Genomic DNA, 23772 nt, shown 5'->3' on the forward strand with positions numbered 1-23772 from the left:
GACTGTGTTACCTCCAGGTCAGTCTGTCACCAGGAAGGTGTGCTCTCTCCTTCCTACTGGCTGGAAAGTGGAGGTGGTGGGGAGCAACCATGGGCCACATGGACAAGGATTTTCACCTCCTGTGTGTAAGCCATTATGTGGCCTCCTCCCACACTGAATCAGGAGTGGCCGGTGTGACCCAAAGAATGTGGCAAAAGTGACTGGGTGTGACTTCCAAGACTAGTTAGAAGAGGCATGGTAGCTTCCTCCGTCTTGGTCTCTAGGACCCCTCACCTTGGGGGAAGTGAGAAACCCTGACGTGAGGACCATCAAGCAGCCCTGTGGACGGGTTGGGGGAGGGGGTTGGGGGGTGGAGATGACTGCAGCCACATGAGTGATCTCAAGCCAGAACTGTCCAGCCAAGTTGCTCCTAAATTCCTGACCTGCAGAAGCCAGGAGAGACAATAAATGAATTACCTAAACCACTAAGTTTAAGAGTAATTTGCTACACAATATTGTATAACTGTTAGGGGTTGACTTGCATCCCCTCAAAATTCATATGCTAAAGTCCTACCCCCCAATACCCCAGAATCTAATGTTATCTGGAGACAGGGTCTTCATAGAGGTAATCTAGTTAAAATGGGGTCGTTGGGGTGGGTCCTAACCCAATATGGTTGGTGTGCTTATAAAAGGGGCAATTTGGAGACAGACGTGCCCACAGGGAGAGCACCAGGTGACGACAAAAGCAGAGATTGGGGTGATGCTTCTACAAGCCAAGCAATGCCCGAGATCACCTGCTGCCACCAGAAGCTAGGCCAGAGGCATGGGACAGATCCGCTCTTGCAGCCTCAGAAGAAACTGACCTTGACCTCAGACTTCTAGCTTCCCGATCGGTGAGATGATACACTTGTGGTGTTAAAGCTACCCAATTTGTGGCCCTGTGTCACAGCAGGACCTCCCAAGCTAATGGCGCGACTGACCCAGGTAACAGCCAAGGGACAACAGGGCAGCCAAACGGAAGGATCTGGGCCCTTAACATTTCAGGGAGGACCTCCACACAGCTCTGGCTTCCATGTGCCAAAGAAACAAATTTCCGTCTTACTTAGGCCACTGTTTGGTCTCTACCACATGCAGTTGAAGCTATATCCTAATTAATCCAGCATCGAAAACTTCCTCCCCACATGAAAAAAATGCTAATAATTTTAAGAAACAAATACAACTTCCTTCCCACATGCCCTCCCCTCTCTCCAGCACTCATACGGAAATGATTTCCGCCAAATAAGTAAATGAAGACCCTCGCTCTCATCGACGGGAAGCCTGCCTGCCTTCCACACGCAGACTCTTAGCGTTTCTTCCGCAGGACAAGCAGGTGGGATTGGGCTGGAGGAGATGCAGAGGGCCAGCTCCCCACTCTCCTCGCCGTGAAAGGGCAGCAGGTCCGGGCAGGACTGAGGGAGAGGCACCGGGGACCACCTGCCCACCATTTGGAGATGCAGCAGAGCATCTCACTATGGGAAAATGAAGAAGTACCAGAGGCAGGACAGACTCCAGCGATCAGGAGCGGAGGCCAACATGAGAGTCAAAGGAAATGCGTCTCTCGGGCAGAGCAAAAATGTACAGGCACATTCTCACTCCTGGGGGAGGCGGGGTTGCAGTACTAGAATTCTTTCTGATTCGTGTCACAGAGAGCCAGCATCCACTGGCTTAAGCAAAGAGGAATGTATAGCTCAGAAACGGAGAAGTCCACAGAGAGACAGGTTTTCGGTGCAGCTGGATCCAGGGACTCAAATAATGTCATCAGAAATCTATCTCTCACCATCTCTTGGATCCGATTTTGTGTGTACTGGCTCAAATCTCAAGCAGGTAAACACGGCCACCACAGCAGCCGGCTTATAATTTCCTGACCTATAGCCAAAAAAAGCTTCCTTCTTTCCCAAAGTTGTGGCAAAGGTCCAGGGCTGATGCTCATCGGCTCAGCTCGGGGCATGTGACCGTACCCACGGCTGGAGCCAGAATGGCGGATGAACCCCACCCGACCCCCGGACCGCATAAGCCAAGAGTACGGGAGCTGTGGTTTTCACCCCAACCACCAAGGGGCTGTTACCAGCAAGCCCCTGGATGATGATGGGTGTGTGCTACCTGGATGTTTTCTCACACTGACAGAGGACTGAGGAGATGACTGCGGTAGCTGAGTGGCCACCTTGTGCCAGGCGAGAGCAGCCCGGCCGTGGTAAAACACAGCCAGCCCATCCATGGGGAGGGGAGACCAAGACCCCAACCCAGCTCTGGCCCCAGGTGAAGCAACCTGGCACTTCCCCTAGACCGGGGGTGGGACATTTCTTTAATGCAAACAGTTCTGTACTTTCCTGGGGCAGAACCTCTCATGGTCCTCTGGTGGGGCCCAGTTACCCTCAAATGTGGTCTTGGCTCCAGCCCACAAGGCCTCTGCTCTCTGGCTCCTTCCTGTTCCCCCACTGTAGGTTACACACTCGCATGGGTGTGCGCGCGCACACACACACACACCTTTCCTCCATCACCACCTCCACCACGCCTCCCTGGTCCTCCATTCCCTTCAGTGCATGGTTCCCACTGAACCCCTCTCTCTGGCCTGCACCACCCCAAGAGGCCAAGCACGGCCTGCAGCCCCCACTTAGATGCTAACTCGTCCCTGTAGAGGATTCTGGTCTCTCCAACTACCCTGGGGGCTCCCTCCTTGCTTCTTCTCCCCAACCAGATCCTCCCCCGTCAAGGCAGAGGATAGACATGTCACATATAACCCAAGGGGAGATAAGTAGTCTCATATGTGGAGCCACCACAAAGCAAGAGAGCTAACAGTCAATCCAGGGTGGCTTCCCAGAGGCAGCAGCAGATGTCAGGGTTTACTTGGGCTGCAGCAGAGTTGCTGAAGTTACCTGGACCCCTGTCCCACCCCAGGCAAGAAGAGGCCTAGGGCCAGATAGAGCTGGCAAGTGACTTGGGCCTGGGCAGGATCCAGGATAAGGAGGAAGTGAGAGAGGCTTGCGTAGCTGAGGCTATTTTTACCCAGACCCATGCAAACAGAGGCGTGGGCTGGTCCGGCCAGTTTTCCCCTCCCCTGGTGCTTGACCTCAAAGTCTATTGCCAGCTGAGCCTCACCCCCGGGTTGGGAGCCAGAGGGGAAGGATGGGTAGAGGACCGCCTCCCAAGTGCCCCAAGGCTCCCAGCTTTGAGGCCCTGGCCTGTGGACTCAGCAGCTCACACACTGCCTGCTAGTAACCAGCCACACACTTTCACTCCCTAAGACAGGCAGTGTGGACTGCGGCAGGAGTCAAAGTCAGGGGTCAGCCTGGCTCAGAAGTCAAGCTGAGCTAAGCCCTGTAATCAGAGTTAGATATCACCCTGGGGTCATGGGCCACTCTGGGCTGGGATCCATGATCAGAGTCAAAGGTTAGGCCGGATCAAGATCCATGATAAGGGTAAGGGGTCCGGCTGGGGTCAGGGAGCAGTCTGGGTCATGGGTAACTCTGGGTGGAGGCCCAGGATTGCAATTAGGGATCAGCTGTGGTCAAGGGTCAGCTCTGGCCTAGAGTCAGGATAGGTCTAAGCAGGAAAAGCCTAGAGGAGATCCGTTTCTCTTGCTAACCAACTTCCACTGACACCCACTCTGGGCCTATCATCCCCAGCAGAGGTCCCCAAAAGTCTTCCCAGAAGGGATGACTGACATGAATTCAAGCCCAAAAGCATGACAAAGTCACTCCCAAGCAATGTGTGGAGGAAATCATTCCTGGCAGAAGGAACAGCCCAGGCAAAGGCACGGAGGCACAAAAAGCATGGCGTTCTGGAAGGCTTGGGTGGTGCAGGACCAGCCTCCAAGGCCAGGCTAAGGAGAAGGAAGAGAGGTTTCCCCTAGAGCCGTGGGAGGGCCGCGTTAGAAACCTGGGACACAGAGGGCTATGTGTTGTAGAAAGAATCACTCATCCACTCACTCATCCTGTAGATATGAATAGATTGTACTGTGTGCCGGGCACCACTCTAGGGACTTGAGATAAGTTGAGAACAAAGTACCTGAAAATCCCTGCCCTTGGGGAGCTTCTGTTCCAGCAGGGAGAGATAGACGATAAAATGTAATAAAGTAGATTCACAAATAATTAAAGAGCACGGTACCTTGGAAAGTGGTGAATGAATGGGGGAAAGTAGACTGTGTAGGGACCCAGGAGTTCGACGGGGGGAGCTCTTTGCAGGATTCAGGACAGATACTCTGGGAAGAGCAATGCCAGCGAAGGGAACAGCTGGTGCAAAGACTAAAAAGCAAGAGTGGGCCAGCAGTGAGTTCTTGGAAAGGCAGGGAGGCCAGTGTGACAGGAGACAAGAGGAGGGGGAAGGGCGACAACGGGGCACTTACTCAGGGTCCACAGGCACCTGGAACTGCGGAGCAACAGGATCTCACTTGTTTTCAAATGTATTTTAAAATCACCAGCCTTGGAGAGATAAGTTAAATAACAGCACAGGGATGCCATCAGCACACTCGGACTGTGGGAAGCAGGTGGACAGGACCAACCCTGTTTCTTCCAAAGAGAGTTTGCAGGGGACGGAGAGGTGGAGGGCACCTCTGTATTAAATTATAATGTGTGAACCTGATTTAAACAAACAGCTGTTCGAGTTTTTTTGTTTTTTTGTTTTTAAGCATTTAGGGGCACCTGGGTGGCTGAGTCAGTTAAGTGCCCAACTCTTGATTTTGGCTCAGCTAGTGATCTCGGGGTGGTGAGATCAAGCCCCACATCAGACTTCATGCATGAAGGAGTCTGCTTAAGATTCTTTCTCTCTCTCCCTTTCCCCATCCCGTTCCTATGCGTCACTCTTGGACAGGTGCTCTCTCTCTTTAAAAGAAAAAAAAAAAGCATTTATAAAGCAAAAAATAGATATTAAATAACAACAGAATATTTAATGCTATTAAGGAATGGAGGGTTAGGTGTAAAATTGTATTGTGTGATCACGCTATTGTGGTCATTTTTTTTTCTTTTGAAAGAAAATCCTTTGGAGAGACATACTGAAATGTTTACAGATAATATGATAGATCTGTGACTTGTTTCCAAATGATCAAGGTTGGGATGGGGACCCGGGGAAAGAACTAAGTCATGGGGGAAACGAGGGAGCTGATTATATTATTTTATCTACTTTGTATATTTTGCAGCTCTTCTTAATAAATTAAACAAATAATAAAAATCAACCTGGCTGCTGAGATAGGAGGGGGCGGGGCAGGGAGAAGCCAGAGGTTATGAGGAAGCTACTGCCCTGAGCAGGGGAGGGATGAGATGCAGATGAACTGAATGAAACAGGAAGGGGCGGGTAGCAGGGATGGGCTTGCCAGAGAAGACTTCCCCTTGCAAGACTTCCCCCTGGCTCCAGCATTTGGCTTCCCCCCTCCTGCCTTGCTCATTCTTTTCCTCCCTCCCAAATTTCCTTCCTCTGCCCCGACTCCTAACCACCACCCCCTGCCCGCCCCCCCCCCCCCGCCTGCCTTCCCCATCCCTCCCCTATGTTTCCTTCCTCAATTCTCTTCCTCCCACCTCCCTTCTCCTCCAGCTAGCATCTTCCTGGCCTGGTTCCCAGGCCTGCGCAGGTGGTCCCACCCAGCTGCTGCTTCTCTGCAGTGGGGATGCCAGTCGCCACCCCCTTCCAGCCTCCCAGGCCTGTTCTCCCCGAGCTGAGGGCTACCCCCTTCAAGTGTCTTCCAGAGAAGAAAGGCTGTTGCAGGAGTTACTTACACTCCTCAAAACAGTACCTCAGCAGTTCTGGCCCAGCTCGGGAGGGTGGGGTGGGGCCCAACTTGGCAAGGAGACCATGACGTGGTTTTTGCTGTTCTTCTCCCTGGAAGTGAGTCCTCTCTTGGGCAGATGATCTCTCCCCACAGAGCAGGGCTGAAGCTAGGAGGGAGCTGACCCTGCAAGGGGAGGAGAAGGGGAAGACCTCCTCGGGATTTCCTGGGACTGCCTTCCTTGAGCAGCACTAAATTCCTTGCCTGCACCCATCGCTCCCCACCTTGAGAAGGGGACTGCAGTCTATACTGGGAGGCTGGACCCTGGACACAAGACCACCGGCCCCATCAAGATTCTCAGGCCCTGAAACCTCAACACCACAAAGGCTGGGCTAATGAGAGAGTCCTGGAATCAAGCAATAAGGCCCAATAACCAAGGGGGATAGAGAAGGAAAGGGCTCCCTAATACTTTCCCAGCACAAGGCACTCTGGAACCAAAGAAAGGCTGAAGTTGTACTTTCTGCCAATCTGGTGTGATGAGGGGATCAAGTCGATATTAATTTTAATTCGAAGAAAATAAAGACAAGCTGTATTTCACAGACCTGGGACTTTGTGGACTGAGAGTCCCACCCACGTGAAGGGGATGGCAAGGAAGGGAACTGAGGGCTTCTGGCTCCAGTGAGGCCCCAGCCGGGCTGCACCAGACCGCAGACCTCAGACGGCGGTCCCTGCCCAGGGGCGGTACACCAGCATGTGGGCTGCCATCGGGATCTCTGCCCCTCTCACGAGGGCCTGGGGACCCTGACATAGCCTGTTGCCACAGGAAGGCTGTCCACACACAGTCCCAGAGAAATCAGAGGGCACAGCCTGTGGTTGGGGTTCTGATAATCATCACAGTAATAAAGATGATAGTAAGATGCATTAAGGAGTATGGGTGTCCACCCATGGGCAGAGTCAGGCCGTAAAGACCCCAGAGGCCTCCTTGCTAGACATTGGTGGCTAGGGTGGGGGACAGAAGAGGGACCAGAGACAGGCTGTCCCCACCCTCCCCTTAAGTCCCTTGCTCTGTTTGCCCAATGTTCAACCATAGCCAAGCCCCAGTCCCCGAGCCCACTCTTTGGTCTGGAAGTCACACAGTAGCTGCGGCAAAGGCCACGTCAGACTGTAGGTCTTGCTGATGGGACAAAGGAAGCCAGCTGGATGCTTTCCCCCTAGCCCTGCAAGGACCAGGATGACGGTCATGCCTGACATTTTCCAGGCCCGGGCTGTGCTCCGTCTTCTGTGGCCCACGTCAGCCCAACTTTGAGCCCATCCCTTTCTGGAAACACCTGGTTTCTCAAGAGCACCCTCCGTGTGACCAGCCAGGGTTCCCTCCTCCTGTCTCAGCTCCCACCTGGCAGGTGAGACTGGCCTCTGCAGAAACACCTCCTGGGCCCCGGGGCCCCCACCCCACCAGGCAATGGCTGGCAGCATCCTGTCTGAGGGCGTCCACTGACGACAGGCCTGCCCCCTCCGTTCCCCACCCCAGCGGACATGGTGTGCCTCCTTTATCTCCATTTTTGCTTCTATGTGTATGTAGGAACGTGAATTAAACATTAAACGCTAAATTGAATTATGTATAAACATAATTCGTAAAATTCCTTATTTGTTAACATCCAGCAAATTATAAAACAGAATTATGGTCTTCTCCACTGGTGCTCTCCGTGTCTTGTTTTAATATCAGCATGATGATACCCCATAAAATATCTTGGAAAACAGTCTGTCTTCTTTGCTGTTGTCGAGCAGTTTGATTACATAAAAATCATCTGTTCCTTACAGGTTTTAGAATTCTCCTATAATAATCCCAAACATCTTCTTGATAGACTGGACATGCTAATAATATGAACTAGCTCTCTCAAATTTTCCGTCTTAAATTCTCCTTCATTCACATGGACTGTGGTGATTAGTGTTTGTAATTATTCCTGATCTTTGATTCTTTGTTTTTATTTGCCATGTATTCTTGTCTCTAACCTACCCCCTCCCCTGTACATATGGTCTTTTATTGAATTGGTAGCGTTTTCTTAATTTTTCCTTCTTCTAGCTGTTTAGGAGTTACATAGAGACCTCTTTTTTTTTTTTAATTGATACCCTTACATTTTAACACACACACTATTCTCTCATGACATCGATTATGTTACTTACCCCATGTCTGTCTTGTCCCACCCACATTATCTTCCTTTTCCAGAATCTCTGCCTGAGATCAGCTACACACCGATTCACAGAAACACAGGGCCAGGAAGTGGGGAGGTGAGTGTGTAAATTTAGATCTCCTGTGGGGTTAGTTTGAGCTCTTCCTGGGGTGGGAGTGCTCCAACCCCCACGGGAGTCCACTGCCCCAGGAATGAGCTCTGAGAGACACCCTGGTACTGTGGTCCTGGGCACTCTCCATGACATTCATTCCCTCTCTGCCCCTAGTTACCCAGAACCTTGCCCCTGACTCCACCTCCCAACACACACTGGCCAAGCCCTGCTCTCACACGCCATGCTCTTATAGATGGACACGCTCACATGCGCTCCCGCGCACAAAGACGTTGCAGTAAGCATTTGACCAAGAGACTGTAGCTGCTGTTAGAGAGCAAATGGGGAGTCCTCCCTTTCTAGAGTCTCCCAGAATCCCTGCACCATGACCCGCATGCCAAATGGCACGATGACAGACGGCTGACCCCTTGGACTGAACTGAGCCTTGGGATTTTGAAGAAAGGAGTTCTTTCTCAAGTCATCCCTCTGTGTGCCCAGATGGACTTGGCTCTCCCTGAGAGTAGGACCTAAGTCTCCTCTTTCTGACTCCGCAGCAGGAGTGCTCCGACTCCCTTCATTATCCATGCCTCAGTTTCCCCTCTGTGGTAGCCTTAGACACACATCACTTGGACCTTCCTTCAAGAAAGAACTCGCCAGGGCGCCTGGGTGGCTCAGTTGGTTAAGCGACTGCCTTCAGCTCAGGTCATGATCCCAGGGTCCTGGGATTGAGCCCCGCATCGAGCTCCCTGCTCAGTGGGGAAGCCTGCTTCTCCCTCTCCCCCTGCTGTGTTCCTTCTCTCGCTGTATCTCTCTCTGTCAAATAAATAAAATCTTTAAAAGAAAGAAAGAAAGAAAGAAAGAAAGAAAGAAAGAAAGAAAGAAAGAAAGAAAGAAAGAAAGAAAGAAAGAAAGAAACTCGCCATTCAGCTATGAGGAACGCAGTGAGATGATGCCCCTGGAGGTGGCACTTTCAGGATCTACCCCAGCATTGGAGCTGAGGTCCTGCTCTTCACAGACAGCTCCCAGCCGTGGACTGAGCACAGTGGAGTTACTAAGGCCTCTGTGGGCCATCTCTGCTCTGGAGCTGGCTGACAGGTTGGCAGAGGCTCTGCCTGATCCTGCTCTCTCCTCCGTTATCTTTCTCAGGGTTCCCCTGCCACCTACCAACTTCCACCGTCTTAGTTCCATCGTGGCATCTGCTCATGGGAGGGCCTGAAATGATGCACCGTCCCCTCTGTTCCCTCTGAGCCCTGACCTCCAGGACCAAGGGATGGTAGAGGCCGTTCCAGAACTGGTCCCCACATGTCATGTCAGGACAACTCTCCCTCCATCACCTGTGCTCCCGTGAACTTTGGTTTCTTCCTAGGTGCAGCTCTAGCACGGCCAGAATCTCCCCCCAGGGTCCCCTCCACCAAGCAGGGCTAGGTTCTCCTAGAGGCATCTGCAGAACCCGTCACTGTCCAGCACCAGTGTAGGTAGGCGATACACATGGGACAAAGGAATGCTATTTGCTGCCGGCTGTTAGGGAAGGGACAACGGATGGAACATCGTTTCTTTAAATACCTGTCTGGGCCCCACTTGCCCTCCACCAAACCACAGCTTGGGGTGAAAATGCATCTTCTCACAGGAAGAACGGGCCCCAAAGAAGGGCAAGAGAGGCTGCATGCTCACAGCGATGTGGATGCTCTGGAAGGGGAATCCTGGAGCAGTGACCCCCCAGGCCAGACCCCTGCCTGCCCAACACCCACCCCCACCCCATGCAGGCCAAAACTACACTGTGGTGCCCAGGCACCCTTCCCACTCTACCGCAGCACCGCACCACCAGGGAGTTCCTGAGCTGGGAGCCTTGAAGCAGTGAGCGCACGACTCAGGGACGTGGGGAAGGACTGGGGGAGGCAAGGGTGGCACTCAGTGCAGGAATGAGGCAGGCAGCCAGGAAGCCAGGCAGGCTCCAAATGAGTAACTGCAGATTCTTTCCTGCCGTGCCTGTCGTCACGGGGAATGGCAAGTGACTGCCTCTCTCTCTTTCCCCCCATCTTCTGCACCCCTTGATTTCCGGCAGTCAGCCGGCAGCCTGGAGGGCTCTGGGGTTTGGGCCACAGACAGGGGATCCAGGAAGGGACACCTCAGAATAGGAATCAATGCAAAAAGATATGGGGGAGCGGGGGGCAGAGGGTGGCTGCCGCCCCCTCCCCAAGCCTGGACTGCTGAAGCAAAGGACAACTCCAGATGGGGAACAAAGATCCAAGTCCCCGCTTCTTACCCCCTCAGGTAACCTGCCCCCCACCCAACCCTCAGCTTCTGAAATTGGCCCCCTCCCCCCAGAAGCCTTCCCAGACCACTGGACCCGTGAAAGGATGGCTTCCCTATAAGATCCCTCAGGACTCTTGGGTGATGCCCCCTGGGCCTCCGAACACAGAACTGAACAAGCGGAAACCGTTAGTAAAAAACGTGGTCAAATCTAACCTGGGCTGAATTCTTTAAGTTTTTGTTTGTGTTTGCTCTTTTCTTTTTTTCTGCTCCTTCTTTCCCTTCTGAATTTGTTTTGTGCCTTTTGATATGTAAGGAAGGGTGGGTCCCCCAGGGGAACAATTCTGAAAGAACAAAGGAGTAATTTTCATGGCAAAGAATCTGCAGGGAAACTATTCTCCCTTAGTCACCTGCTTCCTTCCTGGGAGCCAGGGGACTGCCTGAGCGTGGAGAGGCCCTGCCAGTCAACCTCACTGCCACTAGCCTGCCCAGGAAGCTAAAGAGGTTTCTTGTGGACCACCCTCCCGAGCAAGGGGAAAGGCAGCCCGTCTCTGGTTGGGAGCCTTAAGATTCCCTGCTAGGCCAGTGTCAGGTGGCAAAGTGGGGTCTGGCTCCTTCCTAATTCCCCAATCTTCACCCCCATCACAAAGGACTCTCAAATACCCAAGATCCCGGTCCTTGGAGACAGCAGAACTTCAATAGACCAAGAGACAAGCTTTAATGATGGGATTTCAGCATTCTGTGACTGGCTAGGCGGTGTGTGTACATGTGCGTGTGCATGTGTGTGTGTGTGTGTGTGTGTGTGTGTGTAGAGTGAGCAAGGGTTTATGAGAGCCAAAGCCCACGGATTTGCCATTCATGTCTAGGACTCCTAGGACACTGTGCCAGCAGAGGTGACTCCCCAGAACTCGGACCCAATTCCACTGTCCTGCTGGGGAACTGAGGCCTGAGAAGGGGTTCTGTCAGGGTCACAAGGGGAGGCAAGAACCCCTAGCTCCTGAGCCTAACCTGGCCCCCAGAAGCAGAAATGGCCAAGAAGCCTGGAGATTCTTCAAACACATCCTCCACTAAGGGGTTGGGTCCAAACCCTAGAATGGCCAGGTCAGAAGCAGAGGCATCTCCCCTGTTTCCCTGTGGCGGAAGGGCTTATGTCCAGGCCATCTGGAAGGAGGTAGAAATTGTGGAGAGTACAATAGCTCTCCTCTGGCAAGAGGCCCCAATGTCTTACCCACAGCACAGAGCCTGGCACACTGCAAGCTATTAATAAATGTGCAAGGGTGGGGGGGGGCAGGGAGAGAGGGAGAGAAGGAGGAAGCAAATGCTAGCACCCCAAATAAACCTAAATTGAGGACAGGCTGGGAGCTCATCCCTTTCAGGCTTTTCCCTGATTCCCCATAACTTCATCCCACGCCAGAAAGTCAGCGGCCGGAGTGTCCCCGCGCTGTAAGAAGGGAAGCCAGGTGGGTCTGCAGGGAACTCTGACGCACCTGCTGGTCAGCCAGCTCCCGGATTTGGACCTCCTTCAAGCAGCCTTGCATCCCGCTGGGAGCCCAGGGAACTCGCCAGTCGTCCCCGCCTCTCCACTGGACACTGTCATCCCCTTATCACATTCATCCACCATCCACCCTATCTCTGCCGCCACCACCGCCACCTCCAGCCTCCATCACACCGTTCCGAGCCCTCGGAAAGAGGGCAAGGCATCCACCTGTTCTTGGTCTACAAGAAGACCTCCCGGGGCGCGGCGCTGGTTGAACCGTCGCCTCATTTTAGGGACGAATAAAATTGAGCCCTGAGGACGCGAAGTGGAGACAAGCTTGGTCCGTTGTCACCCAGCGGCCGACCCGCTCAGGCTTGGAAGCGAGGCACCAGAGGCAGGCGGCCCGAGGCCAGGCCTTTCTCTGCACTTCAGTTTCCCCGGCTGGAAAGCAGGGAAGGCGGGAGGAGGAAGTCTCCTGCTTCATTTTAGGTAGGTTGTGCAGTCTGGTCCTGAGCACCAGGGACAGATCTTCCCTCCCCGCGCGGGGGCGCTGGAACTTCGGCCCAGCCTCCCTCGGGAGGTGCCGGGGCCGAGACGCGCGAGGGCGCGGACGTGCCATCCTCCCTCAAGCACGACACTCCACTCTCTGGTCGTGAAGGGCCCGGGAGCCCAGCCGGTGCCAAGCGCGCCCTGCCGGGTCGCCTGAGCTCGGGGGGGCACCGAGGAACCCAGAGTCGGGCCTCACTCGCGCCCTTGTTTCCCCTCGCTCGGCCCGTCGGGAGGAGGGATGGGCTGGGGCGATTGAAAATGGATCAAACCACGTGCCCCACCTCCGGGTCGCTTACAACCTAGGACCCTACTCAGGCCGCAGCCCACAGCCTGGGGGATAAGAAGTGACATGTCCTGTCTCTTAGTCCGGCCCGCCCGCACCTGTCTTCCGAGGCGCAGAAATGGGAAATGGGGAGGCTGGCTGGGAGGCTTCCTGGAGGAGGTGGCTCTGAAGGTGGACGTGGAGAGCGTCCTGGGGCGGGGCTGAGGGGGCGCGCGGGAGTGGGAGATGCCATCCAGGCGCTTGGAAACGTTGTGAGCTAAGCAGGGAAGGATGCGGCGTGTTGGGGTCTCGAGACTCCCGAGGATGCGGTCGGAAGGGGTGAAGGCTTGTGAATTCCAGGCGACTGAGGGCTGACGTGGGGGGATAGGCGGAGGGAGCGCGGGGACTCCCCAGTGGCGGGGGAGCCCCCAGCCCCGCCCCACACCTGAGCGGCGGCCCCGCCTCTGCCGATCCATTGGCCAGACCCGCCGCCTGTCAGACGAGCCCCCGGGGCCCGCCTCCAGCACCGAGCTGCGCCTCTTCGCGCTGGGGCCACCGCGACCGCGCCACTCTGCCGGGGCTCCCCGCCGTCGACCGCGCGGTGCGCCGCCTGCCCGCGCATTCCCGGCGCCGGGCCGCCTGCCGCGGGTTCAGGGCGGACCATGCGTCCGACCAGCACGCCGCCGGCCGGCTGGCTATGCGTGCTAGCCAGCGCCCTCGCCTGCGCCCTCGGCCCCGCGGTGAGTGCCCGCCGGGCAGCCCAGAGCCCCGGCCGCCGCGGGGGGAGTGGGGGCGGCGGGAGCCGGGCCGTCTGCGCGCACGTCGGTGTAAGGGGAGTGCGGGGCACGGAGCACCGGGTCTCGCCTCCCAGCTCAGCCTCGGACCGGATCCAGACCCGAGGGGTGGGGTCCTGGTCGCTCCTAGTCCCTCCCAGCGGGGCTGAGGGCCCGCTCAGAGCGGCGATCTGGGACACCGGTGGAGGGGCGCCAGGAGAGAGCGTGCTCCATAAACTTGCCTTCGGTGTAGTGGCTGCGTTGTGCGTGGGGCGGGGAAGTCAGTGCTGGTGCAGGGTGGGGGACTGTGGTCGATTGAAATGGAAGGCCTGGTAGACAGTGGGTGGCAGAGAGGGTGGCTGTGGGGGTCGTCGCTGTGTGCTGTGCCCCTCTGGAGGTATCGGCGGGGCGTTGTGTGTTACGTGTAGGAGTGACGTCTCAGCCTCAGACCCAGCGCTGGGAAAGGGCTTTTGGGATAAGGTGGCTGACTGACAGGCCCTTCCTGCGCCCTCCCACTGAGCAGAGCTGACAGGTAAGAGCCCAAGGTGGAAGGTGGTGGGCAGTGAGAGGTTGAGGGCGGTGTTTATGAGGAAGGGCCCGACATGTGCTCGGAGAAAGCTGAGCAAGGTGCACACAGCCAAGAGGCAGTGGCGTCCTCTTTCTCCCACTTCTACTTCCTCCCCACATAGGTGTCTGTATGCCTTTGATGTATGTGTGCCAGTGAGCCCCCCCCCCCCGCCCCCGCACGTGGCTGTACCCTCGTGTGTCGCTTTGGGTGGCTCACCTGTAGGACAGATGCTGATTCAGGCGGGAGATGCACGGATCATCTCCCTCTAAGATCAGGGAAGACCTCAAGACTCAATGAATCCACCCAAGCCCATTTTACAGATGGGCAAAATAAGTCCCAAAGACACCTGTCCCCCACTAATCAGTCCTGGACTGAGGTTGATTTTCTCTCCCTCCCTATCCCAAGACTTGAGGAATCTGGGTTTGCTGCTTAGTCAGAGCCTAAAAACCAAGTGGGTCTCAGATCTGACACCAGCTCAGGTTGACTGGTGGGTGGGTAGAGTATATTGATCACCTAGTGTCTTCTATCCCATGATTACTTCCCTTACCATCACCTCCATCAAAGCAGGAATCTCTGTGTTCCCATCTAGCTAATGTCTTGACATCCTGGGGATGAGAAACTCATTGCCTGTCCTGGGAGCAGAACTTGATAACAATTGGTGGGAGCCTCGCCTCCTCCCACTGAGAGGCATGAGACCCACCTCCTGAGCTCTCAAAGCCTCACCGGGTTTTGGCCCTAAGGCCACAGCTCCAGACCTCTGCACCACTTAGAGCCCCTCAGTGTCATGGAGCTTCCAGGCCTTACCCACAGCCCTCTGGCTTACCCCACTGGGCTCTGACCACTCGCATTCTCCTTGGATGAGCCACAGTTCTTGGGATTACCACTGGTACCCCATTCCCCAGCCTTGGAGGCTTCTCAGCCCAGGGGCAGGGTGCTTTCAGCAGGGTCTCCTTTCCTTCTCGGCCACATCTGCCCCCACCTCCTGAGGCCATCCAAGCCTGGCTCCTCCAATGCCTACGCCCCCCCCCCCCCCGTCTTTCCACATTTTATTCATTTAATACCCTACTCCATCACCTCCTCCAGACAGCCTTCCCTGATTGCTCCAGCCCACTCAGCCCTTCCCACTCTGACCCTACTCTTCAGCCCTACCCACCTCCCAGCCTGGGCTCTTCTGATCATCCTGTCATCCTCGCTGTCCCCCACAGAGCCGTGCAGGGCTGGGCCCGCAGAGGGAGAAGGGACGCACCCAGGACTGGATGAGGGCAGCCTGGAATGAAGGAGTCCCCACATCCTTCACCACTTCTCCCTCCTCCCCACCAGCTCCCACCCTGAAGGGACACCAGGCAATCCCGCTCCAGCCAGACTCAGGGTTGAGGGGGGCTGACGTTATTGGAGCCATAAAATGGCAGCTGCAAAAGTTCAGTGTAAAGGCCCAAGGCCTTATCACTCCTGTTTATGGTGCCTTGACCTCAGTCAGGGAAGGAGGAATCTCTGAACACGGAAGCAAAAAGGAAAGAAAACCTCTAGTGTCTCAGAAGAGGAAGTCTGCCCCAAGGCCACCTGCCAGGCCTTCCACGGCTCCTACCCCCTGGACAGCAGGCACAGGGGGCAATGCCCAGCCCAGGGAGGGGGGGGGGGCGGTTGTCAGAGGAGGAGCAGATCCAGGTCCTGCCCTGGGAAGAGTCTCAGGCTGGTCAGGGAGAGCAGAGCCAGTGGCCCACGAGGAAGAGCCCAGGGGTGTGTGGGGTGCAGCCTCCCAGCCCTGAGGCAAGGGTCTCTGAGAGGAGCAGTCAGGGAAGGCTCCCTGGGGGAGGCAGGACAGTGCCCTAAAGAGTTTGGCCAAACGGGCCAACCTTCCACCAGAAACTATAAAAGAGCCTCTGTTGGCAGGACCAATGGGCCTGGTCCCAGAAGGAGGAAGAAGCCCCCAGCTCCCCCCACGCCCCCAGAAGCTGGGATGGCCCAGGGGTTGGGAAAGGTTTGGCTCCTCCTAACTCCTCTCTGAGGCAGGTTGCTGGCCACCTGCTCCTAAGGGCTCAGCCTCTCCAGAGGCTGTCCACAGCTGGCCAGACCCTCTTGGCCCCCAGCAGACCACCTTGTGGGCTTTAGGGAACATGGCTACAGTGGGGTCCAGCCTCCTCTTCGAGCGGAGTGACAAGCTCAGGCCCACCCGGGGCTCCTAGGGGACTGTGCTGGAAGAGTGACCTCCCCTCAGAAGTTTCCAGCCTCCCATCCTGGCGCCCTGAGTCTCAGCCCTCCCTGATGTTTCTGGAGCCATGAGAACTGGTCCTCACCTTACTCCATGGCAATGGCCAGTTGCCCTTGAGAACATGTTTGATCTCTGTGGAAGGGCCTCGGTTTCCTCATCACAAAAGGGAGGGTGGGAATCTTGCCCCTCCCCTCCCCCCCCCAGGAGAAATAGGAAGAGAGGGCTGGGCTGGAGGCCGGCTCCACCCCGTGACTGGGGCACAGTCTTCCCCCTTCTGTAAGACCTGAGGGAGGACCAAGTGCTGTGTGACCTGGGATAGGCCATCTCTTCTCTTGATCCCCAGCTCAGGAGCCCTGGGGACAGGGGTGTCTTCATGAGGTAGCCGGGCAATGTGGGGGTGAGCTCCAGGCCCAGGTGGGTGATGGGTCATCTCAGGGAAGGCCGGGAGGGAGACAGCAGTCTCCTCACATGGTGGGCACCCTCAATGGCAACCCAACTTACGTTGAGGCTGCCCCTCGCAGGACCCCTCGCTGTGGCCCCTCTGGCCAGGGATGCAGGCAGGGGCTGGGGGATTAGATGAAGCCCTGTCCCTCTCTCCCTGCCTTTGCTGCTCAACCTCCCACACTCTGCCCTCCCCAGTTGGACTTCCCAACACAAATGTATAATATGTGCAGAGGTGCTCCCATACCTTAGATGTATTTCCAAAGTAAAAGAAACAGAGCTTCATCTCTCCACCACATTATGGGTTTTTTAAATTAACTTTTTACTGTGAAAAAAATTTTCAAACATATAAAAAAGAGAGAGAGAGAAGAATATAATGAGCATGGAAATAGCCAGTCCTTGGGGTGATATCAGCAAAATGGCAGTATAGGAACGTCCCGTGCTTGTCCCCTCCCAATCCCTGGGTTTGACAACCAATAACCCATAACAGTTAATATTGGCATCATTTCCCTTTTTTTGGCTGAAGTATTTTAACATCAAGTATAGACATTATGACCTTGCACCACACGTTATTTTAAGATGCATTCTCTAAAACCAAAGGACATTTTCCTGTATCACTATGATACCACCACCACACCGAACAAAATGAACAAGGATTCCTTAATATTTTATGTTTGGATATCCCCAAACAGCATTTGGTCCAGCACCCCAAGCTGCGTGGTGATATTAGGGGTCTGACTGCAAGGATCCTTCTGGCCTGGGTTGTGATGAGCCTGTACAGCGAGCTGGTGGGTGGGTGAACATCAAGCCCTTCCCTGGACAGGGCCCCAGTCTTTATCTGTACCCGAGTTTCATGTGGCTCATGATATGAGGGTCTGTATCTCTTAGGAAGTGCCTCCTGCTATCTGAAAAACAAGTTCTTCCTGTATGCATCAGAAGGGGAAGAGGTCACCAACCGACTCTGTATGTCTGCCCATGCTGGCTTACAGCGCTCTGCAGGTGGCCCCCCCACACACCATGTGTGTAAACTGAGTCCTCTTTCCCCCCGGGGTGCCCAGGATGGCTTTCAAGAGGCAGAGGATTTAAACCTGAGCCCCTACTGCTCCTGCTTCTCTGGCCATCGCCACAGTGATCCTCTACAAAGAATCCCCGAGAGGCTTTGTGTCCCTAAGGACGCCCCGCCAGAAGGGCCCTTAAAGATGGGGCCAGGCTTAACCCCCAATGGAACATCTTTAAGCTTGTATTCTAATAATGAGAGCCCTTGCGCTGGGGCCACCCTGAGATGTGGAAAGTTCTTTCTTGCCCCACGCCCACACCAGCATCCCTGGGTCTCCCTCTTTGTCTTACCCCTGCCCGCCCCCCCCATACCACCCAGAGCTCGGCCTCTCCCAGGAGGAGGTGTGGTTGGCAAAATTTGGATATTCAGAAAGGGGAGGCTTCAGATTATTGGCAAAAGGATGTAAAAATAGGGAGGGGGGAGAAATCAGCAGTAAGGGGTGAGGGAATGCCCGACTCGAGGCCTCCCCTCTGGTGGCACAGCGGCCACCCGGCAGCTGGCGGGACCTGCAGACTGCCTGGCGTTCTGCAACACGCCCAGGCTGTGGCGAGGCCCGGGTCCAGACGCAGATGGCAAGGCCAGCCGGGCACGAGGGGCTGGCTGGGCCCTTGGCAATGACTGCTAACCTTTCTTGGTGGTCCCCTGGTGTCCTTGACAGGTGACCCTGGACACAGCCCTGGAAGTAGATGGTGCTGTCGTTGTCCCCCTTTTACAGATGAGGTGGGGAGACTTGCCCAAGGTCACCCAGCCAGGAAGTGGCGGGCAGTCTGATTCTGGGACCTCTGGACTCACCAAGAGGAATTGCTTCTACCAAAGCCGCCGTAGCTGCTGCGGGCTGCCCCAGGACTTCAGAGACATTTTTTAATTTGTAAAATGTGCAAATCTGCAGTGACCGGTCAGGAAGTTGTCACACGGTGTGCACACCTGTGTAGCCACCACCCAGATCAAGCTAGCCCACGTTCCCCTCACCCCGGACGTCTCCCCTGTGCCCCTTCCCAATAGGATGAGGCCTTATTTCAACTTCTTGGAGTGCCCTCTGCAAAACTGGGAGCATGTTTCTCCTCTTTTCTGTGACTTCTGCATCCCATGATTTACCTCACCTTCCTGTGCCCCACCCCCACTGCCCCCTGTCTCCTTCTCTCCTTCCCCCACTGCACCCTCTCCATCTTCTTACCAATTCAAACACAAAAGCCAGAATGAAGGGCACAACCTGGGAAGCTGGGTTGGGGTCCTGCATGCCTTTGACCACACTGCTTTCTCTCAGGGTCCTCAGTTTCCCTTTGTGGTTCTTTGTTGCCCCATTATTTCAATGGGGGTAGGAGGCTCAGATAAATCATGGGATATGAGTTGGAGATGGGGGAATGGTAAATGGGACCACCCCTGCTCTTTATTCCCCCATTCCCCAGTCATCCCTGTCAGGGGCAAAGGGCCCTCCTCCACAAGCCTCAGAAGCCCAAGTCATTCAGGGTAGCTCCCAGGGCTTGGCAATTTGCGGGCAGGAGGTTCTTTCTTCTGTCTCACCGAATCCAACAGCCTGCTGCATTTTAGACCCCTCTCAGAAACCAGCTGCCCCTCAGAGGGACTCCTGCTCCCTCACCAGGCTCCCTTGGCTTCTACTGCCACAGTTCTCTGGCCCTGGATGAGGCTGAGGGTTCTGATTCCAGGCCAGTAGCTGTGAACTCAAGCTCCCGTTGAGGGGTGGGTAGGGCACCCACAAAACTTGAGTCAGCCCCTCTCCCCGTCTTTCAGAGCCCCGAGCATCTAACAGCCACAAATCCCAGCATCTGCACCCTACCCCAGCTCTCAGGGAGCCCCACCTGGACTTTCTCCCAAGACCCTCACAGTGAGGATAGAGAGGAGGGACCCAGGTAAGCAGGCTTTGGTTAATCCCTGCCCCCAACCAGAGACTCAGGATTCTCCTGCCAACATCCAGTCCGTGACCTCCCACATCCAGCCAGTACCGTGGCAGGGGACGGAAGAGGACCCAGGTGTAAGGGAGCCTAAAGACTTCCTTACTCTTGCCCGGGTCTCCTCTTCTGGGCTCAGGAACTCCTGTGATAGGGAGCGTGCTGGGGGCTCCATCTGGCCTGAAACTTCCACCTCAACCCAGCCACAAGGTCAGGTGACTTTAAGCTCACCGGAGCTCAGCCCAGCAGGGGAATTAGGGCTTGAGAGAAAGCCCTGCTTTCTCCTTTTCACGTGGGGCATCAGGAGACAAGTCAGGAAATGTAGGCAATAGTAGAACTAGGGAAGGCCTTGAATGCCAGTTTTGAAGTGTGGGCTTTGACTCCTAGGCCCTGGGGACCTTGGGTTGCAGGTGGTGGGGCTGAAAGCTAGTACACTTGTCCAGGCAGTAACTGATGAGGCCTGGCACCTGCCTGTGTCCCACAACTTGTCTCCCGATGCCTCAGGACCCTTTGCTGCAGCCACACCGTGTATTTGCAACCTTGTGTGTATTAGGCATTTTCAAACCTCCATGCTTCTGTACACACTGCTCCTATTTTTTGGAATGTTCTTATTCCACCTCTAATGATCAAATTTACACCTCTTCAAAGATGCACCTCTACTACGCATTCTCTGTGAAGCCCACACCCCAGCTATATCCCACCCTGGAACCCTTTCCTAGAATCAGTAGGCTTGGCTGTATCTGGCTGGGAATTTTCGAACTTAGTGTGTCTGGAGTCCAGAGGGATAATGAGGATGTTTAGCATAGGGAAATAAGTGGAAGAGGAAGTTCAAAGTCTGCCAGAATTCCTCAGTGATAAGGGCTACAGGGAGCTGCCCTGGCCCTGTCCCCCAAAGAGCAATGGTAGACCAGATGGCCCAAGGCAAGGTCATGGAGCAGGATTGATGTAGTCCAGACTAGTGGTCAGAGATGCAGGTCCCATCTAGGAATGTGCACTTGCTAGGGGATTTCAGGTCCCTCATTGGGTCTCTCTTTCCTCTACCCTTCTGCAGATGGGGTCTAACACTCAGCTAAATTGGGGTGAAGACTGAGCATATCTTCCAAACTACCCTCACTTTATTCAGAGACAGCCCACACTGCCAGATTACCCCAGGGCCTCCTGCCCCTCCTCTGCAAACTGCCACTCAGGAAAGGCTTTGTGGCTATGCTGCTGAGTGGGGCAGGCAGAGTTGGCTAGAGAAGTTGACCCAATATCCTTCCACCATCAGAGAGTGGTAAGCAGAAGCTGCTAGGAACCCTATGGTGCCCTTGGTGATTGAAAAGGAATTATCTTTTGGCAAACAGCATGGCCACAGCTCTGGCTTAAGAGGACCCAGCAAAGGGGTGCCTGGGTGGCTCAGTTGGTTAAGCATCCAACACTTGATTTCAGCTCAGATCATGATCTCAGTGCCGTGAGATTGAGCCCTGCATTGTCTCCACCCTGGGCATGGAGGCTGCTTGAGATTTTCTCTTTCCCTCTCCCTTTCCCCCTCCCCCTGACTTGCGTGCTCTCTAAAAAAAGAAAAAGAAAAAGAGGACCCAGCAAATGAGGGCATCTACTGTCCTGTCCTCAGAGCATAAGTCTGGACTTTTTTGGTTACAGGGATAGAAACTCAACTTACTCAAGCAATAAGCAAAAATATTGACTCATGTTGCTGGAAACAGGGTTATTTTCAGGCATGGCTGCATCCAGGGACTCAGATAATGTAAAGAGGACCCAGTTTTTCCTCCATGTCTTTATTCAGCCTTTGCCCGTGTGGCCTTCATTGTTGTGTTCCACAACAACACAAGAAGCAACAAGATGGTAGCAGCAGTTCCAACCCCTGCACCCTTTGAGGTTTCCAGTCTAGTTGGAAAGACCAAATCTACTTGTCTAATCGCTTAATCCAAAGTCCCAGGAATGAGCCTGCTGGCTCTGAGCAGCCTGACTTGGGCCATGTGCCAGGCACTAAGGCCAGGAATGCTCTGACGGGCTCAAGTCTGATCACCTCTTAGAAGACACCAAGAACCCCAAGAACCAGGAGTGGGGAACCCCAAGAACTAGAAGTGGGGAAGGAGGTGGTTTCCCAGATAGAGATGAGGACATGGCACCAGAGGAGGGTAAAGGATGGTAGAAGGCAGCAACAAGAGATGGTCTACTACCATCCATCCCATGTTCATGTTGTGGGTGGGGGGTGGGTTGTGGAGAATGGGCAAGAGACACAGGCGAGGCTGGGAGGGGGCCAGAAGGCAGAACAAACTGCATTGCTGGAGGGCAGTAGGGCTGGGAAGGCATTCTGGGGAGAAGCGTGTTCCAGACAAGACAGACCAATGGTGGAACATGAGCCAGTCCCCAGGTTCTTCTTCCAGAAGTCACCTCTGGGGTCCTTTGGCCACCCCTCTTCCCATGTCTGAGCAGCATGCGCCGGCCACAGATCACTGAAGACAGAGCATCTCGAGTGTTTGAGTCTGAGTAATGTTTTGGGGCAAGAAGGGAAGCATGTGACCCCAAAGAGGGACCACAGCTCATATCCTTCAAATCCCATGTATTTTCTTTGAAACAATTATATGAATAACCATATCCTGCTCTATAATAGATCTGTGTTACTTTCCATATGCCAAGTTTTAAATGATTTACCAGCTCATGTCTTTACCTCCATTGGCTGATAAAGTTCACAGTCCAAGATGGAACCCAGGTTCACTGTGGGGCTTCCAGGCCCATGGCACATGGGCAGGTGAGGCCTGGGTGCTGGGAAGTCTGAAAGGCATCCTGGACAATGAGGCCTTCCCTTGCATCTGGGCTAGGCCAGCTGTGGTTCTTAGCCAAGTATGGGAAAGTTGGACATTGAGGACTCTGTGACAATGAGGCTCCACCAAGGCCTCCACAAGGGACAGGAGTGTTGAGTGGAAGGGACTCAGCTATGCAGCCTCTTGAGCACTGAGTTGTCCAGCTTCTGTTTGGACCCCATTCCTCTATAGCAATGGAGAGCTCTCTGGCACCTGGGATGCTTATCCCTCTGTGGGGTCACCTTACTTAGAACAGTGGTCAAAGGCACATCCTTGGTACCAGGCCAGAAGGCAGGAAATGCTTTCCTCCATAGCCCCACTGCAACATGCCTTTGAGTCAGCAGGGGAGCTGCTTGAGGCCCATTTGAGGGAATTGAGGACTTTGTCCCAGGGCAGGAGGGACAAGATGGAAGAGACGCCAAGAGTATTTGATTCTGGAGCTGCCTTGCTGAACTTTCTCCAATGGCCCTGTTGGGGAACTGCGGCATTCTCTTCCCTGAGCAGGGAGAAGGAAACTGATATGGGGTTGTCCAGGGGTGGCAGCCACTTCCCTAAAGCCAAAGAGACTCACAGAAGTTTCCACCGGCTCAGTTGTTCCTCCATGGAGGTCTTCACCTGCCTTTGCCCACCCAGTGGTTCTCAAGACCTGTTTTTTCCTGTCTGTCCCTGGGCAGCCATCACCCATACTCACATGTTGGCCCCAATGCCGATGCCCGCCTGTCCCCCACGCCAGCAGGCAGGTCTAGTTCCATCCCTGATCCCTGGCCAGGGTGCGGCAAAGGGGAGGCTGGGAGGCGTGGGCCTTCCCATCCCTTGTCCCCACCTCCCAGGGGCAGGGACAGAGGCAGAGGCAGAGGAGGTGTGGCGGGATGGCAAGCCATCCTAGAGGGGCCTCTTGTATTTCCTGAAACCTGCCTTTGCCCCTCCTTCATTAGATCTGATATAGCTGGAATCGTCTGGAAGCTAAGAAGAAAGCAGGTGAGGTCTGGGCAAGGAGGGCCAGTGTCCTCCTCCCAGCCTGGTGACCCAGGAGACTGAGCACAGCCTCCTGGAATGGGGACAGAGCCTGGAAGATGCAGCCAGACTCCTGGATTCCTCCCAGGCCTGGCTCCAGGGACCTAACTCCTCATAACCCGGTAGCACTAGCTGGGCCCCACTCATCCGGAGAGACTGAGGCAAGGACCCAGGACTCCCAACCCAGGCTGGAGGGTGGCAGAGTCCGGAGGGCCAGCTCTGGGCTCCAGAGAGAGGCCCTCCAACCTTCATCCAGAGTAATGCCATAGTGCCCCCCACCCAAAAAAAGACCAAGTTGTTACAGCTGCAGCATTGTTAGAAGCCACCAGGAAGCCATGACAGGGCCCTCCAGGCAGACCCAACTTTGGGGACGGCGGACAGGAGTTCTGGGTCCAATCCAGGTCGGGGTCGGGTTTTAGTCTGGGGTTGGGATTGAGGTTCTGTCTGGAACTTGGGTCAGTCAAGTGACAG

At 54.9% G+C, this 23772-nt stretch overlaps 1 protein-coding gene across 1 annotated transcript in view; it reads left to right on the forward strand.

Annotated features, from left to right (window-relative positions):
- The first annotated feature begins 13168 nt into the window (after positions 1-13168).
- The window catches only part of VIPR1 (vasoactive intestinal peptide receptor 1), a 30617-nt gene continuing 20013 nt past the window's right edge, over positions 13169-23772 (forward strand). Inside the window, exon 1 of the mRNA XM_034989068.1 lies at positions 13169-13268. Coding sequence (XP_034844959.1) covers positions 13191-13268 — 78 coding nt within the window. The 5' untranslated portion in view covers positions 13169-13190. The remainder of the gene's footprint in view (positions 13269-23772) is intronic.

Source organism: Mirounga leonina, unplaced genomic scaffold (assembly GCF_011800145.1).
Source record: "Mirounga leonina isolate KUSES-001 unplaced genomic scaffold, KU_Mleo_1.0 Mir_115, whole genome shotgun sequence".
Lineage (NCBI taxonomy): Eukaryota > Metazoa > Chordata > Mammalia > Carnivora > Phocidae > Mirounga > Mirounga leonina.